This window comes from Perca flavescens, chromosome 8 (genome assembly GCF_004354835.1).
Source record: "Perca flavescens isolate YP-PL-M2 chromosome 8, PFLA_1.0, whole genome shotgun sequence".
NCBI lineage: Eukaryota > Metazoa > Chordata > Actinopteri > Perciformes > Percidae > Perca > Perca flavescens.
In genome coordinates, this window is record NC_041338.1 from 24,047,858 (window position 1) to 24,065,660 (window position 17,803).

The following is a 17,803-nucleotide window of genomic DNA, read 5'->3' on the forward strand; positions in this document are numbered from 1 at the left end:
TCATTATCTGCCTGCAGTCTGAGTCACAGCGCCAGACTCTCACCCCGCTGACAGATCTCTAATGAGGATTTTGGATCAAGCTCCACATTTTATCTCCAGCTGCCCACAAGAGCAGAGATGGGACAAACTGCACTGCACTGGGTTGTTTCTGTTGAGCTGTTGTCCTCACAGTGTGTGTGTGTGTGTGTGTGTGTGTGTGTTTGTTCAGTGTGTTACCCTGCAAGGGTGACGAGGCTGAGCCATGCAATCATAATGAATACAGTTACTGTGTGTAGAAACCGCCACTGCTGTATTTGCCTTGTGGTTTTAACTGGGTGATTTGATCTTTCATGACAGCCAAAATGTTTCCCTTTTGCTGTCTTGCTTCCCATTGAACCTGCTGGAAAAGGCCACATCAAAGTAGAATAGGCCTTCCTTGATGTGGATACATTTTTAAGCGTGTCTTGTTGCTCTGCATTCACAATGAAATATTTTTTATATTTTCTTAACTACATGTTTTAAGTCATTCACAAATTCAGTAACATTGTTGCATGCCACATTGGGCTTTAATGTTTTGAAAATAAAATGTAACTTTATTGTCCCACCAGAGCAAGAAATTTGTCTTTGTCTTGCCAAAAAACACAATACACATAATAAACAGAATAAGCATTACAGTTCATCAGCATTATATGTGCAAAACAGAGCTGCAAAGATGAATCGATTAGTTGTCAAATATTAAATTATTGGCCAACTGTTCTGATAATCGGTTTGAGTCTTTTTAAAAAACAATTAAAATAGGTTCTTTCTTGACAGTAAACTAAAGACTCCTCTATGACAGTCAATCTTAATATTTTTCAGTTGTGGACAAAACAGAACATTGCAGGGCTCCAGACTAACTTTTTTCACTAAGAGCACAGTGGCCCCCAACTGAAAATTTTAGGGACGCAACCAGAAAATTTAGGGGCACACACCGTAAATCAACATGCTAACCAAATATTCACATTTCTACTAATTTTCACTGTACTACTAATAAACTCTTTGATAATAGAAATTAGAATGTGCTGTTTCAAATTTAGTTTCACATTTTATTGTGCACTTTTGAAGATGCAACATAAAAGGTAAACTGACAGCACCATCGCTGTCATGACAGTACAAATATTTAAAAAAAATATATACCAGCTCTATACTCCAGTCTACAATTGCAATGAATTCAACTTAAAATTAAAAATGCATTTTTTTTTAGGCTACTAAACTAAAATAAAAAATAAAACACCTCCCTCTCTCCTCCCTAACCCATCCCTACAACCTTGAGTCTAATAATTATTAATTTCTTACTCACTGTAACTTGTAGTCTTTATTCTTGTATTTGTATATTATTCTTTTTTATTTTCATCATGACCATTTTCATGTAAAGCACTTTGAATTGCCTTGTTGCTGAAAGGTGCTGTAGAAATTAAGCTGCCTTGTCTTACAGCCTCAGCCTGTCAGTCAGTCCCCAGGGCAGATAAACCACAGTTGTGCCTGATTGTCAGGAAGTGTACATCAACAGCACCACGACTGCTTTCGCCTCGCCGTTAATATCATATCGCAGCAAACGCTGTTTGCGTGAAGTTTTGAACAACTGTAACCACACTCGCAACCACTTTGTCAGCATTTCCGTGACTAACTTGAGTAGTTTGCTCCGTCCGCACCTCTGCGTGTGTGCATCCGCGCGCAGGAGCTCCGCTCTCTGTCATATGCAGAGAGGACAGATAAGCTTGCGCTTACGAACTCTCACGTACCGAAATTTCCACGTTTTAATGTGTAAAAAAAAAAGGGGGGCAAATTAACTGGTCGCACATGTGCGACTGGATGTAAAATTCAGTCGCACAGTCTCAACTTTTGGTCGCAAAATGCGACCATTTGGTTGCAGTCTGGAGCCCTGCATTGGAGGACGTTATCTTGGGCTTTGGAAAACCTGTATAATTTTTTTTTTACCATTTTGACATTTTATAGACCAAACAACTAATCGATTAATCAAGAAAATAATCAACCGATTAATCAACTATGAAAATAATCGTTAGTTGCAGCATGGGGACATTGATTGCACTTGGTACAAAGGTTCCCTTATATGCTTACCAGAGGTACTTTATAGCGGCACTCAGAAGGCATTAAAAGTATTACACAGAATCATGATTTGGGCTGGTGACCTACAGTACAATATTCACAGCTCTTATAATAAAACTAGCCTCCTTGTTTTGGGGCTTGTTTTTGTCACTATAAATGTATTTCTGAAAGTGTAAGGTGACTCAAATAAGACCAAACAAACGTAAAAAAGTAAAGTTGATATTTGTTTCTGTGCAGGAATCCTCTTTTCTACACTGGTGTTCGGGCCTGCCTGTGGCTTCATCCTCGGCTCCCTCTGCACTAAGTTCTACGTAGATGCTATCTTTATTGACACCGGTGAGTTTGATATTTGTCCAGTGTTCCAGTCTCCATTAATTTAACCTGTTTCTCTGTGTATGTGGGGTATTGACCTCTGCTGTGACTCTCCACAGATGCGCTGGGCATCACTCCAGAAGACCCGCGGTGGATCGGTGCCTGGTGGGCAGGCTTCCTCCTGTGTGGTGCCTTACTCTTTTGCTCAGCTCTCTTTATGTTTGGTTTCCCTCAGTCACTGCCATCCACAGAGAGAGAGGAGGGGGCAGACAGTGAGCAGGTTATGCTTCCTCCCTCTCCTAATGCAGAGTATGAGACTCCAAAGCCCAGCAATGGGGTTGTACGCAGCCCCGAGCCTGCCAACAGCCCCACCTGCTGTCAGCAACTCAAGGGTGAGTGTGCAAGATCCAGTGTAGTACTGCAGTGTTGTCATGCCAGGAAAATACACTCTTTTAAAATACATGACATATATTGATTAATTTATTTTCTATATTTGTCAAATGTGAATACAACCAAAATGTTAAACTCTGAGTTTGGTCTTTTGCTGTTGAAATTGTTATAAAATGGTAACAACTTAGACCTGCTTAGTGGTAGAAGAAGTATTCAGGTCCTTTTGATGAAGTAAAAGTAATAATATCACAATGAAAAATACTCCATCACTGCTTTGGAAATGTTATATTATTACATTTATTTACTTAATAAAATTACTTAAACTCTCTTATTTTTATGCTCTTTATGCAGATTATGGCAGGTTGTCCAAAAGTAGAGAAAGCCTGAAAAACCTTTATCCTTTATTTTATTCATTGAGTATCCACCAAGTAATTGGTTTATTATATATTGTATGGTAACACTTTAAAATAAGGTACACAAAAAAATAGGTAGTCAATGATTAGTTACTGTTTTTGAAAGGGTAGTTACCCTTTTTCAGAAGGGTAACAAATGGTTAGTTACCCTTTTTCAGAAGGGTAACGAATGATTTAGTTACTGTTTTTGAAAGGGTAGTTTCCCTTTTTCAGAAGGGTAACAAATGGTTAGTTACCCTTTTTCAGAAGGGTAACGAATGATTTAGTTACTGTTTTTGAAAGGGTAGTTTCCCTTTTTCAGAAGGGTAACAAATGGTTAGTTACCCTTTTTCAGAAGGGTAGTTACCCTTTTTCAGAAGGGTAGTTACCCTTTTTCAAAAAGGGTAACTAACCATTCGTTACCCTTCTGAAAAAGGGTGACTACCCTTTTCAAAAAGGTTAACTAGCCATTTGTTACCCTTCTGAAAAAGGGTAACTACCCTTTTCAAAAAGGGTAACTAATCATTCGTTACCCTCCTGAAAAAGGTAACTACCCTTTCAAAAACTAATCATTAACTACCTATTTTTTTGTGTACCTTATTGTAAAGTGTTACCTATTGTATTATATTATTATTATTATTATTATTATTATTATTATTATTATGTTATTTGAATGCTATACAAATGTTCATCAATCAATCAATTTAGATCAGAGCAGGATATTAATGATCTTCCTTCCTTATTCATTTATACCCAGTGATCCCCAAGGTGACCAAGCACCTCCTGTCAAACCCAGTGTTCACCTGTATCATCCTGGCAGCCTGTATGGAGATCGCGGTTGTGGCGGGCTTTGCAGCCTTTCTGGGGAAATACCTCGAGCAGCAGTTCCATCTCACCACCACCTCAGCAAACCAGCTGTTAGGTCTGTGTTTACAGCAAACATACAGAAGCCCACACATACTATATACTGTACATCCGTGTAATAAATAAGTTCTGGTCAACTTTATTTTTAAGGTATGACCGCCATTCCATGTGCATGTCTGGGGATCTTCATGGGCGGTCTGCTGGTGAAGAAGCTGAACTTGTCGGCGCTGGGAGCCATCCGCATGGCCATGCTGGTCAACCTGATCTCCACCGCCTGCTACGTCTCCTTCCTGTTCCTAGGCTGCGACACCGGCCCTGTCGCAGGAGTGACGGTCCCATACAGAAACGAGTAAGAGAGAAGCTGGATATATGGCAGCCATTTGTATTTACATTGAATACAGGTTAAGGCAGTACCAAGATCAATCTGAGAAGTTGTGATTAGAATAGCAGAGAAAACATAATATTAATAATAATATTAATCTAAAAGTTATACTTAGATTTTCAGTAATTTACTGAATTATCTTATTTCTCAGGACTATTCAAATTAGGGCTGGGTACCGAACGTCGAATACTTTTATGGCACCGAAAATTTTTTATTTATCTTTCGGTGCCAAATTTTGGTTCCAAAAGCGTCTGAGCGCGTAAGCACGAGCTTATCTATCCTCTCTGCATATTGACACAGAGCGGAGCTCTGACACACACACACACACACACACACACACACACACACACACACATACACACACATGGAGAGGTGCGGACGGAGTAAACTGTCTGCAGTTTTGTTGAAGTCACAGAGTCACGGTTGGTTTCAAGTGTGGTTACAGTTTTTCAAAACTTCACGCAGACAGCGTTTGATGCGATATGATATTAAGGGCGAGCCAAAAGTGGTCGCGGTGCTGTTGATGTTACACTTCCTGACAAGCAGGCACAAAGGTGGTTTCTCTGCCCTGATGACTGACTGATGACTACTGCACTTTTTAATAATGTTACTCTGAGTGAGCAGTTTTACCAGAATTTTTTAATTTTGATAACTGTTTTGATCCACAATTAATGTGGAAAATAAAAGCTTTGTGTTTAATGTTGATGGTGAAATGGATTTTAAAACATATGGTATCGAAAAAAGTATCGTTAGGAACCAGTATCGAAACTGAGGTATCGAAATTGGCACCGGATCGAAAGATTTTGAACGATACCCAGCCCTAATTCGAATAGAACAAGGGAAAAAAATGTGATTAAATTGGTGACAACTGTAAGTACATAAGGACATTTCTTTGTTTTAAGGGGTTTACAAGACAAAGAAAGTTGGGAACCACTGTGTTAGATCAGTATTATTCTGATGTACTGTAAATGGTTAAAGTGATGTTATGACACCTTGGGCTGCAACATACATATGCAACATAGTTATGCTGTCTTAAATGTAGCTGGTTGCAAAAAGTTTAACTTCTGGTTAACTGGCTTTTGACATGCTCTGTTTGCCCAAGATTTTTCCAGTTTAGCTAAGAGTCCATTTTCATGACAAAACTGGTTTGGTAACAACTAGTCAATCACATGCAACTTCAGCAGATCAGAAGCAGAGTAATGTATGTAAAATCCCCAGGAGAAAGTTAGTTGAATTCAGTGTCAAAAACCAACATATCCATCTAGATTCAGCAGAGCAAGCTAAACTATAGATGATGAGTAATTATATCATTTTATTACACGGTCAGTCACAGCATTCTGCGGTCTGCTATTTGTGTATAACAGACCGTTGCTGTTGATCATAGACTCTGGCAGACCATTTTTAAATCGCTAAAATTATTTTTGACTCAGTGTTTGTGCTCATACAGAGCTCATGCCGCTGAACAGAAGATCACAAAGGGAGAGAGAGGGTGGAGGAAACGGGGAACACTAACAGCTCTAATGGCTACAGTGCAAACAGAGCATTAGTTAGCTCCATGGTTAGCTCACTCACCACTTCCACCCGAGAGCCGGGCTCATCAGCGGTAAAGTTAACCGTCCCGACCAGGATGCAGGTGTTATCAGCAGGTAACCACTGTATGAGTAGCCGTGTAATAAACCAAATAATGTAGAGCAAGCCGGTCATTATTGGCAAGTTCTTATACCCTAGATTTTAAATCTGGTCCTATCATAAGGACCCAGTTATTCTTATAAATAAACATGAGCAGTAAACTAAATTATTGCATTAAAAAGTAACACTGCTGCCAAGGTTAGAGGACTTTATTAGAAGTGAACTGCAGACGGTCTAAATGTGTAAATAAAGATTCTTATCTCTGCCGGTCATTGGGGCAAAGTGGCCTTACTTACTTTGTGTCATCTCATCAAGTTTAAAAAAAGGTTTTCTATTCAGAAGGTGGCCTTGTGGTTCACCGGTCACATTGTAAGAAATTTAGAGCTAAAATATATGCAATATGCAACAGGCAATCTCATTCAGTTTTATATTGATAAGTCATAATAAATTAAACTCCTTTGTCATTATCTGTTTATTTATTGTAGCCTGCTTTTGTCTAGAGCTAGGAATAATTTGAAATGTAGTAGTAGTAGTAGTAGTAGTAGTGATACAATACCTGATGTAGATACCAAAAACACTAATGCAATTTCTTTTTTTCAAGGAAAAATGGCAAAAATTCCTGGGCTCCCATTTTTGGACTGTTGCTTAAATGGAGAAAAAAAAAACAGTTGATTAGATTAAAGTCATTTCAGATTGATTTGGGTTAATCAAAGCAATAATGGGTAGGTTAATCAATAATTAAAATAATTGTTAGTAGCAGCCCTAATCCCAACAATGCTCAACACAACAATATCACCATATCAAACACTGGCCTGAGCTGTAGGAGGGAGGGAGAACTTACTACTGATTACAAGCAAATCCACTTGTGTTATGTATTACATGGAAATGTCAGGGACCCTCCAGGCCAGTCTGCCCCTTCCTCTTTGGATTAGATCACTGCGCAAGTGATTAATCAGAGGCTGTTATAGATCTCTAGAGCTGTTGTCATTTCCTTTTATTTTGCACTGAGCCTCTCCATTGGAAGAAACGCAGAGAAATGCCTCTAGTCCATACCATTGTGTTAATAGGAGGTTTTCATCGATCCAGATTGAATATTATACATTCTCTTTTTTGGAAGACAATTGTCCAGTAGTTTAGGTCTACATGAGTCCAAGCTTTTTAAAATGGCTGCCCCAGTAAAAACACACTTGACTGGTTTTGATGCTTTGTGATACAGACAATTTTTTTTGTCCAAAACAAAAAGTGTTAAGGTTTGATACACAGCCATATAGTTGCCTTTTATTTCTTGATATTTCAATGTGAAAGCAGTATTTTTGTCTGCTCCACAGCAGGTTAGCTGTGCGGTGCAGTTTTCATGGAGACGTTAAAAAGTAAACCATAGTATCACTGATAAAGAGTGCTTCTTTGATTTTGTTTGTGCCACATACGGTACAGATATAGTTGGTACTTCCAGTTGGAAATGATGCTCAGGTTTCTCTCTGTGTCTCTGTTCAGGACTCTGCGGGTGGGCGAGAAACCAGAAGCCCAGTGCATCAGTCGCTGCAACTGCTTCACCTCCTCCATCAGCCCTGTGTGCGGCTCCAACGGTGTCACCTACCTGTCCGCCTGCTTTGCCGGCTGCACCGGAACAGGAAACTCTCGGACCACATCGAACATCTCTCAGGTCTTTACCCTAAAGGCTTCTGCGTCGAATCGATGGCGTACCCCCACAGACCCCTCTGCGTCGCCGCCAACCCCCCTGCAGTCTGCTCAGACCGCAAACACTGTGATTGGTCAACTCGTCCTGTGTGTTGATAGTCGGCGTTTCAAGCAGCCTACTGTGGGGAGTAGCAACATGCTAGTTCACTGACATAAGCTTTGCAAATAAACTCAGACATATTTTGGTTACAATGACAGGGTTACCCGTTTGTAAAGTGTCTACTGTATATGTCAGTTAACGTTTTGAAATTAGCACTTTGCCAGCGAGCAGTACTTTGTGGGCAGTTGTGCTAAAGTTTGCTTGCTAACATAACATAAACTGGCTGGCAGACACCTCGCACCCCCTGAAATGTGAAATGCACCGCGATGCAAAGCAACCCCGACGCAGAACTGCGAAAGGGTCCCGACGCCGTAGGAGCGACAGCGTAGCTACGGCGTGGAGTTGACGCAGAAGCATAAAACAGCCTTAAGTCTTGGGGTAGCAATTAGTAACCGTAATGTTCTGATTTTGCCACCGAAAAAAACACCAAATGAATTAATGTTGATGCAAACTTATCTTTGAACTTCTTAAAATGTTCTATATACTTTGATGTTAAAAAAAAAAAATCACATGCTGGACAATCAAGTGTGGCTGTGGTTGTTACCAGATCAGATGCTTAGTTGTACTGTATTGATGCCAGGCTTTCTTCCAAATGTAGCGTGCACCCGCTGTAACACATTTTCCATGTAATTTGATTAACTTGAAGTTCATTTTGAATTGTTGTTCTCTTCAAAGAACCTGACGGGATGCGCCTGCGTATCCTCTGAGAGTGAACTGGCCACAGCGGTTCCAGGGAAATGTCCGACGCCAGGCTGCCCGGAGGCTTTCCTCGTCTTCCTGTGTGTGATCTGTGCCTGCAGCCTGGTCGGAGCCATGGCCCAGACGCCCTCGGTTATCATCCTAATCAGGTGTGTTTGATATAAAGGGGTGTGTGTGTGTGTGTGTGTGTGTGTGTGTGTGTGTGTGTGTGTGTGTGTGTGTGTGTGTGTGTGTGTGTGTGTGTGTGTGTGTGTGTGTGTGTGTGTGTGTGTGTGTGTGTGTGTGTGTGTGTGTGTGTGTGTGTGTGTGTGTGTGTGTGTGTGTGTGTGTGTGGACAACAACACTTTTCTTTTACCTTCTTCTCTTGAAGGACTGTGAGCCCCGAGCTGAAATCGTACGCACTTGGAGTGCTGTTTCTTTTGCTACGACTCCTTGGTAAGGACTTTTATCAGATAACACATTCATTTCAGATACTATGGTTCTGTCTCAATACTCCCACTTGTGGCATTTGCGTGTCAAGTCTGTGAGTTTGTGAGGGAGCTCACTGGGACACGCTTAGATAATCTCATCACTCATGCCAATACAGGCTTCGATCGACCTGAGATGCTTTGTTGGTTTTATTTATTTTCCACATTGAGTCAAATCGGATCAACTGTACAGCATTAGAGTTGATGACACTGAAAGAAAACAAATGCACATTCAGAAGGTGGGAGGAGTAATGGAATTAAGAAAGTCTAAATTGAGTTATCTAAAAGCACGCCAGTCTACTTTTACAAGTCATTCAAGAGATTAATTATCTATGTTTTGAGTGTGTCGAGGCAAGGAATGTACAAGTATTTCTGAAATCATTTTAAAAAGTATAATATACTGTATATATAAAATATATTTCATATTTGTGTTAAATATAACATGAATAATTACTGTATATTTAATGCCAAATCCAACAATTCATTAACTTCAACTTGTAAATGTTGAGTGTTGGTGTTGGGACAGACCCTGATTTAATCTATTGCTTCTCTATTCCAATCTATGTCTGGGTTTTTTGAGGAATTGTTTGAGATTTGGGGGAAAATGTGGTGTCTTGCAGAGAGTTAGATGAGAAGATTTACTTTCAGACAGAGCCAGGCTAGCCGTTATCTGAAAGAAATTATTTTTTTATTTTTTTTTATTATATTTCTTTAAGAATGGAACATCTATATAAAGTAGTTTTTTTTCTTATCTTTATCTTATTCTTGTGGAAACCGAGAGTGTGTGGGCTCAGTCAGTGTTTCTGTTGTACAGGATTCATCCCCCCTCCTCTGATCTTTGGTGCTGGGATCGACTCCACTTGCCTTTTCTGGAGTTCAGACTGCGGCGATCGGGGTGCCTGCCTGCTGTACGACAACGTAGCTTACAGGCATCTGTACGTGGGCCTCGCCATCGTCCTCAAGGGCATCGCTTTCCTTCTCTACACCACCACGTGGTATTGCTTACGCAGGAACTACAAGAAGTACATCAAAAGTCACGAGGGCTACATGACGGCGACAGAGTTTTACCCTTCACTCACTGACGGCCCCAAACCAGTCGACAGGACAAAGTTTATATATAACCTAGAGGACCATGAGGTTTGTGAAAATATGGAGTCCGTTTTATAGTTTGTTATGCAAGAAAAGGACAATATGGACATGCATATTCTCTCAAAGGAATATTTGATTCTTCTTTTCTTGAAAGGATAAAACAAAATGTTTTCAATAAAGGCAATCTATTTAACGGCCCGTTCAGGTCACAGGAGACGTTGCTCTCTACTGCGCTCCACATCCTCGCTAAACTTTCAAGGGTCCATTTTAGTTTACGTATCAGCGAGGTGTTGTCCAGTGTTTCCGATGAATTCCTGTGTTGACTCGGTGGTAGAAGACAACTACAGTTTAGCTCAGTCCTAGTTGATAAGTGAGTGGTCATGATGCTTTTACAACTAGTTGCCATATTGTTTTAGGTCTGTCATGATTCCAGTGAATCATGGCAGTCAGTCAGTGCACTGTGTGTTCTGCCTGTCACTCTCAAAAATTTGATTTTTAAGATAAAAAAAAAAAATAAGAATTGGGCCGGTTCTTCATTTTCAGTTATACATATTTAAAGTTGCCAAGTGTTTACAAACTAATAGTTCATCTGTTAATGCATTTTATTTTAATGCAGGACGGTTTCTTACAAAATGAGAATAGAAACACCCTGGCTGGGTTATTAGAGTGGCCTAGTAGATGTTTTAACTGCCAGTAAAGTCTAATAACTTAAAACACGGTAGTGTTCTCATGTCATCTTGCACTGTTCAGTTTGTCGTTCTCTTGCTGTATCACAGGCACTGTTTTTGATACTGTTTAGACTAGACTGTGAAGTCTTGTCTCTTAGGTGCAAATGTGCAATTTGTATCTGATACATCCATGTTTTAGTTTTGTGTCAGATTTGTTTTTCATTATAGCAGTTTGTTAATGTTTGTTTTTACATCTGCAGAGTTTATTCAACCTAACATGTCTTAATAAGGGATTATTCAAATAAGAATGTTAATTGTATTTTATATACTAGTGTAAGAGCAAATGTGTTTTGGACATTCAAGTAAAATACATGAGGAGTAATATATTAGTTTCATTAGGCCCAGACTGTTTTATTAGATTGTATTTGAAAGGACAGTATAAATGATATATAATCTAATTGTGTTTGTTTGTGTGTGTGTGTGTGTGTGTGTGTGTGTGTGTGTGTGTGTGTGTGTGTGTGTGTGTGTGTGTGTGTGTGTGTGTGTGTGTGTGTGTGTGTGTGAGTGAGTGAGTGAGTGAGTGAGTGAGTGAGTGAGTGAGTGTGAGTGTGTGTGTGTGTGTGTGTGAGAGTGAGTGAGAGAGAGAGAGAGAGAGAGTGTGAGAGAGTGTGTGAGAGAGTGTGTGTGTGAGTGATACAGAAGATTTGGGACAACTCATAGGGATGAAAGTATTATGTTGCATTATTGTGGTAAAAAAACCAACTAGGCCTGTTTATAGCTGGGATAAAAGTTACAGAATTGCTGCAGGAGTTTGTGTGTGCAAGGTCAAACAAAGTGAACAACACGAAAACCACACAGAATTTATTCCTGGACATGTATTTGAAGAACTCTTTTAACACAACTCGGCACATACTGTACGGCCTGTTACTCTACTGATCTCTCTGCATTTACAGTTTTCACATTGTCCCTTTTCTTACACTTTTTGTATGGCAACATATTGTTTATTTTACTCTGGAAATAAATTATTTTTCAGAAAATAAATTCAAATGGGAGTGTTTTTGTATTCTTGTTAATAGACTTTTTCATTTCAGAGTGCTGTTTTATCCAGCGTTTGGTTTTATTTTGTCATGAACAAACTACACACAAAAGACTTCCAAACATATTAACAAAACTGACTAATTCAATCCAGTAAGAAACGGGAACAAAAAATAAAATGTATATTAAATAAAATGCTATACATGTTCTCAATTGTACTCAATGTTTTATTGTCTTTTATAAAGCTGCAGAAGTTATACTTTACTCATATTTTTATTTATTGATAAGGTTCAGATCCTCAAGTTTATTTGTGTTGCAGATTATTTTTTGGGCTTTTCCGCCTTTCATTTTTTACAGGACAGGTAGGTGAGAAAGGGAGTGAAGACATGCAGGAAACTGTCACAGGTTGGACTCGAGCCCTGGACCTCTGCGTCGAGGCATAAACCTCTCAGTATATGTGCGCCCGCTCTAACACTGGACCAACCTGGCCACGTGTTGCACCACTTTCAACGACAAGGCAATTCAAAGTGCTTTACATAAGACATAAAAAAAGATATTTAAACCAGATATAAAAGAAACACAAGGTAATATAAAAAGAATAAAATACAAAATACAAAACGGATAAAACAGAATAATAAAATGTGACATTGCAGCTGTACAAACTATAAATGAATACCCCAAGTATATTTATTGACTTAAAATAACTTTTTGGAGTTGGAGCAGATCTCAACATTTCTGGGAGTTCATTCCAGATACTGTATATGGTGTATAAAAACTAAATGCTGCTTCTCCATGTTTAGTTTTGACTCTGGGGAGAGAAAGCAGACCTGTCCCAGACGACCTGAACTGTACATAACAGAGCAGCAGATTAGAAATGTATTCAGACCCTTAACCAGTCATAGCTTTATAAACCAACAGAGTATTTAAAAAAATAAAAAATAAATAAAAACTCGTGATGTGATCCACTCTCGGGTTTTAGTGTTCTGAATCAGCTGCAGTTGTCTGAGACCCGTAAAGACAACATTATACGTTTTTCCAAATCCTGCTGAGACATAAATCCTTTAACTCTTGATCTATTCATAAAGTGATAGAAGGCGGATTTTGTGATTGACCAAAGTGTTTTGGACCTTTTATATTCCATTGTCTTTTTTTAAGAGTGATGACCCTTTCAAATAAAAGCCATAAACAGCAGATTCAAAAGTTAATTTCTTTTTTATTTTCAGTCACATTACCTGATGAAAACATTGTGATTGTACCTAATAAATCATCATTTTGGGAGCATCTATTCAGTGATTACTGAAAGTTCAGGTTTTGACTTACATTTTGGCCATGTGAGTGAACGGCATAAAATAAGTTCAGTTCAGTTCAGTCACTTTATTATCCCAAATGGGAAAGTTGGTATGCAATCGGGAGTGAAAAATAAAAAATAAACACATTCAAGCAACATACAAATAGAGGCAACAATACAAGACATGAGTACAAAAAAAGATTTCCTGCACACAACACAATTTATCACCACTGGAACAATCTCTAAAAAACAAAACAAGCACTACATTACATGTGCAAATTAAGCTGAGTTATTGCACATGGGACAAAGGAGTTTTTACCCCTATTGGTCTTAAACCGAGGTACTCTAAATCTGCGACCTGATGGGAGTATTACAAACTCAGAGTGAAGGGGGTGGTTTGTGCAGTCTAGACCGGGCCTTGCGAAGAACTTGCTGGTCAAAGATAACCATCAAGGGTATGGAGGAAATATTTATTCATAATTCAAATTGAAAGTCCAAAGAGAAATTGAAAGTCCAAAGGGAAAACAAAGCGAGATCAAATTAAAAATATTATTATTTTTTTAATTTTCCATTTGGCTTTGGCTTTTGAATTTAATATTTGGCTTTTGAATTTCAATTTAACATTGGATTTTAATTTTCATTTAATATTTGGCTTTTGAATTTCAATTTAACATTGGATTTTAATTTTCATTTGGCTTTTGAATTTCAATTTAACATTGGATTTTAATTTTCATTTAATATTTGGCTTTTGAATTTCCATTTAACATTGCCTTTTCATTTGGACTTGACACATGTCAATGTAAATGAGGAGGCGTGGCCCAAAGGCTGGTGGGAGGGTCTGAAACCAAAGGAGTGCAGTGGCACCTTATGAGCAGCAGGGGGAGCTTACTGCTGAGGAGCACACTGTTAAGCATCTGTCTGCAGATTCACCACTAGGCTGGGTCTTGTTTCACATGATAGAAAATGATGATGTAAGCTAAACACAAACCACATTTCATGCTACAACCGTGAAGTTTTCATGTAGTTACTATAATTGGGTCCGTGTTAGTGAGGACTAGATTAGGACTGGATTTAAATCTGATTCTGGTTCCCAACTTTGCCCCAGGTGTGTCTGTTTAAAACACGACTCAGACAACTTCTCTCTTTTGATGTTATATTTAATTAAGCAACAGTAGAAACATGGGTGTGGGTAGCTCTGCTTACGTGTGTTTGTGTGTGGTCAGATCTCGAGGACGCACACACACAATCTCAACCGGATAGTCATCGTCCGAACTGCGACCTCTCCTTTTTCTTTCTCTCACTTTTTTCTCCGGGTGGTGCGCGCGGTGTGAGGTGCGTGTCCGCGCTATTCTCTAACATGGAGCCTCCTCACAACTATCACTCCTGATTGACGGCCTTTTGTACAGCCCGTGTAGGCTATTATATTAAATGAAAATTAAAATCCAATGTTAAATTGAAATTCAAAAGCCAAATGAAAATTAAAATCCAATGTTAAATTGAAATTCAAAAGCCAAATATTAAATGAAAATTAAAAGCCAATGATAAATTGAAATTCAAAAGCCAAATATTAAATTCAAAAGCCAAAGCCAAATGGAAAATTTAAAAAATAATAATATTTTTAATTTGATCTCGCTTTGTTTTCCCTTTGGACTTTCAATTTCTCTTTGGACTTTCAATTTGAATTATGAATAAATATTTCCTCCATAAATGATGACCGTGTCATCAGCAAACTTCAGAATGTGCCTGTTCTCATGCTGGCTTCTACAGTCATTGGTGTAAAGAATGTACAGCAACGGGGACAGGACACAGCCCTGAGGAGAGCCAGTGGAAGAGGAGCGCTGTTCTGACAGAAAGCCATTAACCCTAACCCTCTGAGATCTACATGTTAAAAAATCTACAATCCAGCCGACAAAATTTACCATCAAAATAGGTACGCAGTTTCCAAGCTAAAATATGTGGTTGAATAGTATTAAAAGCTGATGAAAAATCCATAAATAAAAGTCTGGCATGAGTGCCAGGACCTTCCAGATGCTTATACAGAAAGTTAAGTAAAGTGATTGAGGCATCTTCTACCCCCATCCCTGCCCTATATGCAAACTGCATGGGGTCTAAAGCCTCCTCCACCATAGTTATCAATTCCCTTTTGACCAGCCTTTCAAATTACTTCATGACCAGTGAAGTCAATGCCACTGGTCTGAGGTCATTTAGCACCTTAGGGGTTCCGCTTTTAGCCACCGGAACAACATTGGACTCCTTCCATAACTTTGGGACCCTTCGCTGCTCCAGAGAGGGGGCTGCTCCTAAATATATTACAGAACACATCACAAAGCTCTTCTGAACAGTGCTTTAGCAACCTTCCTGTAATAGAGTCAGGCCCCATGCACTTATTTGTCTTAACTCTCTGAAACTCTGCCTTCACATCATGGGCATCAAACATCTGGCTCGGCTTTGTGGAAGAGGAAGACTCTATAAGAGATGACATTTATTTGCAGCCAACAACCACATTCCCAAAATATTTCAAAAGGTCACGCTACACGTTTCAGCAAAGAACCTGCCACACCTGCACACAGCCAATTAGAGTCTGCCACAGCTGCAGAGGGTCAGGAGGGTTTGGAGTGTGTGTGTGTGTGTGTGTGTGTGTGTGTGTGTGTGTTTATGTTGCTTTTACACAGTGCACATCTTATTTATATTAATCAAAAATAATGGCTTGGCAGTACAATAGTGTATGCATGTGTGTGTGTGTGTGTGTGTGTGTGTGTGTGTGTGTGTGTGTGTGTGTGTGTGTGTGTGTGTGTGGTCTGTGAAGTCTAATAATAGCACAATGACAGTGTATGACAACAGCTACAGTATAAGCAGCATACTCTCTGGTACACACCTTGCTCCTGGTGCTCCTCACATCAAAGACACACAAAATGCAACTATAAGACTCCGGGAAAAGTGTCCATGTTGAATGTCAAAACACACACACACACACACAAAAAGCAACCAACCTCTAAATAGAAGCTGCTGCAGGCGTGAATTTTCTCTTTTAATCAAGAGACATCAATTAGCCTAATGGGTGCTTCAGAAAGACGAACTGTTGCACAACAACTTTTTTTTTTTTTTTTTTTTTTTTTAAACCTTTATTTATCCAGGTAAACTGTTTGAGAACAACTTCTCATTTACAAACATGACCTGGCTAACTCCAGCGGAGAGCTTTGACTTATGTCTTTCTCATTCTGTTGAGGGATATGCTGTGTATGATTCCCTAGCTAATAATCATAGTGGAGAGAGTGACTGAGTTCAGCCTTCTGACATTTAGATTTTCATGCTTGGATGCTGATTTTTCAACATGATCACAAACTGTAGAAGATGATTGCAAATAGGAGATTTTACAAAATATGTTAGGTATCAAGTGGGAATCAGCATTAGATATTACAAGGGTGAATATGATGATGAGTCTTGTCATTATGCACACTCTCAAGGCTCCAGCTGCACTTTTCACTTGATGTAAATTAGTCCTTTATCCATGTCTATGACATGCACTTGTGTAGATAATATATGCATGAAATTTGAACACTTTACATTTGCTCGACTAATTAACCAACCATGTGCCAACAGTGTGGTCAGGTATCATGTATGTTTTAGTCGTAGTCAGCAAACTATAATACAGCTAAAGATGTGAGTTTATTTTGGCCAACTATAAAGTCTGATAAACAAGAATGGCTATCTTTCCAGCTCCCAGCTCAGTCTCTCCGCTCTGTACAACAGACAACTGGCCACCTCCATCTTGGCCGAGCCATCCCACCCTTTGCACCAGCCAGGAGTTCCACCTTCTGCCCTCTGGGCGGAGGTATCGGGTCCCTAGGCTCCTAAGGCAACGGCTGCCATTATCCATAAACTATAGTCTTTATTGCACTTTGTACATTCTACTACTTGCACTTTTTTACTCATTGCACTTTGCAAACTTGATGTTTGCTTTTACTTGTTGTTAATAGTGTCTTTGTTGTTGCCGTATGTACAGTAAGTTTCTTATTACTTGTTGTTGGTATTTTTTTTTTCTCCCGTTTTCTCTTTTTGTTTGTTTTGTATGCTGCAGCAGGGACAATAAAGATTTATTGGGTTGAATTTGTGGATCATCATTGGATGACAATGAGCAGGAAAAAGGGAAAGTCCTAAAGGATGATGATGAAGAACAAACGTATAATGCTCTCTGTAATTATGACATACTGTAAAAACGTCATTCCAGAATGTGGCGACAATGTTCCGACACACTGTAGTTAAATACACTGATAGCCTCCAGTGTAGTTAATGTAGCTGTTACAATTAAAATGGCTGTTGTTCACAAACACGTGTAACTTATAGATAATTCAAATGCTAACATGTGTTAACTCAATGCTTAATCACTAGTTAATTAAGCATCAATTAGTCAACTCTAATGTAAGTTGTTGCCCTAAGTGAAATGGGTCTTTGCTGTAACTCTAACATTAATATTTTAGCAGGAATCTGCAAGAAAGAGCAAACATGCCCAGCTTTTTCAGGATAAACATAAGCTTTAGAAAATATATAATCATAGAGAACTGTAGACACAGCAGAGCTGCTGGTGGTCACAGTAATACAAAGATATATGGTCTGATGCATTTCTTTTTCCAAGATCAGCAGTCCTGCCATTTTGTACGACAAAGCCCTGAGCGTTGCAAAAAAAACTAAGTAATGAACGCTTCAA

General features: G+C 39.1%; 1 protein-coding gene across 2 annotated transcripts in view; it reads left to right on the forward strand.

Moving 5' to 3' along the window:
* slco3a1a (solute carrier organic anion transporter family member 3A1a) overlaps nt 1-10,621 on the forward strand; it is a 57,066-nt gene extending 46,445 nt beyond the window's left edge. For both annotated transcript variants that reach the window (XM_028586193.1, XM_028586191.1), the window contains exons 3-10: nt 2,323-2,421; nt 2,517-2,789; nt 3,937-4,101; nt 4,194-4,392; nt 7,549-7,717; nt 8,528-8,700; nt 8,922-8,986; nt 9,833-10,621. In XM_028586193.1, the coding sequence (XP_028441994.1) occupies nt 2,323-2,421; nt 2,517-2,789; nt 3,937-4,101; nt 4,194-4,392; nt 7,549-7,717; nt 8,528-8,700; nt 8,922-8,986; nt 9,833-10,185 (1,496 nt within the window). In that variant the 3' untranslated portion in view covers nt 10,186-10,621. The remainder of the gene's footprint in view (nt 1-2,322; nt 2,422-2,516; nt 2,790-3,936; nt 4,102-4,193; nt 4,393-7,548; nt 7,718-8,527; nt 8,701-8,921; nt 8,987-9,832) is intronic.
* The last annotated feature ends 7,182 nt before the right edge of the window (nt 10,622-17,803 follow it).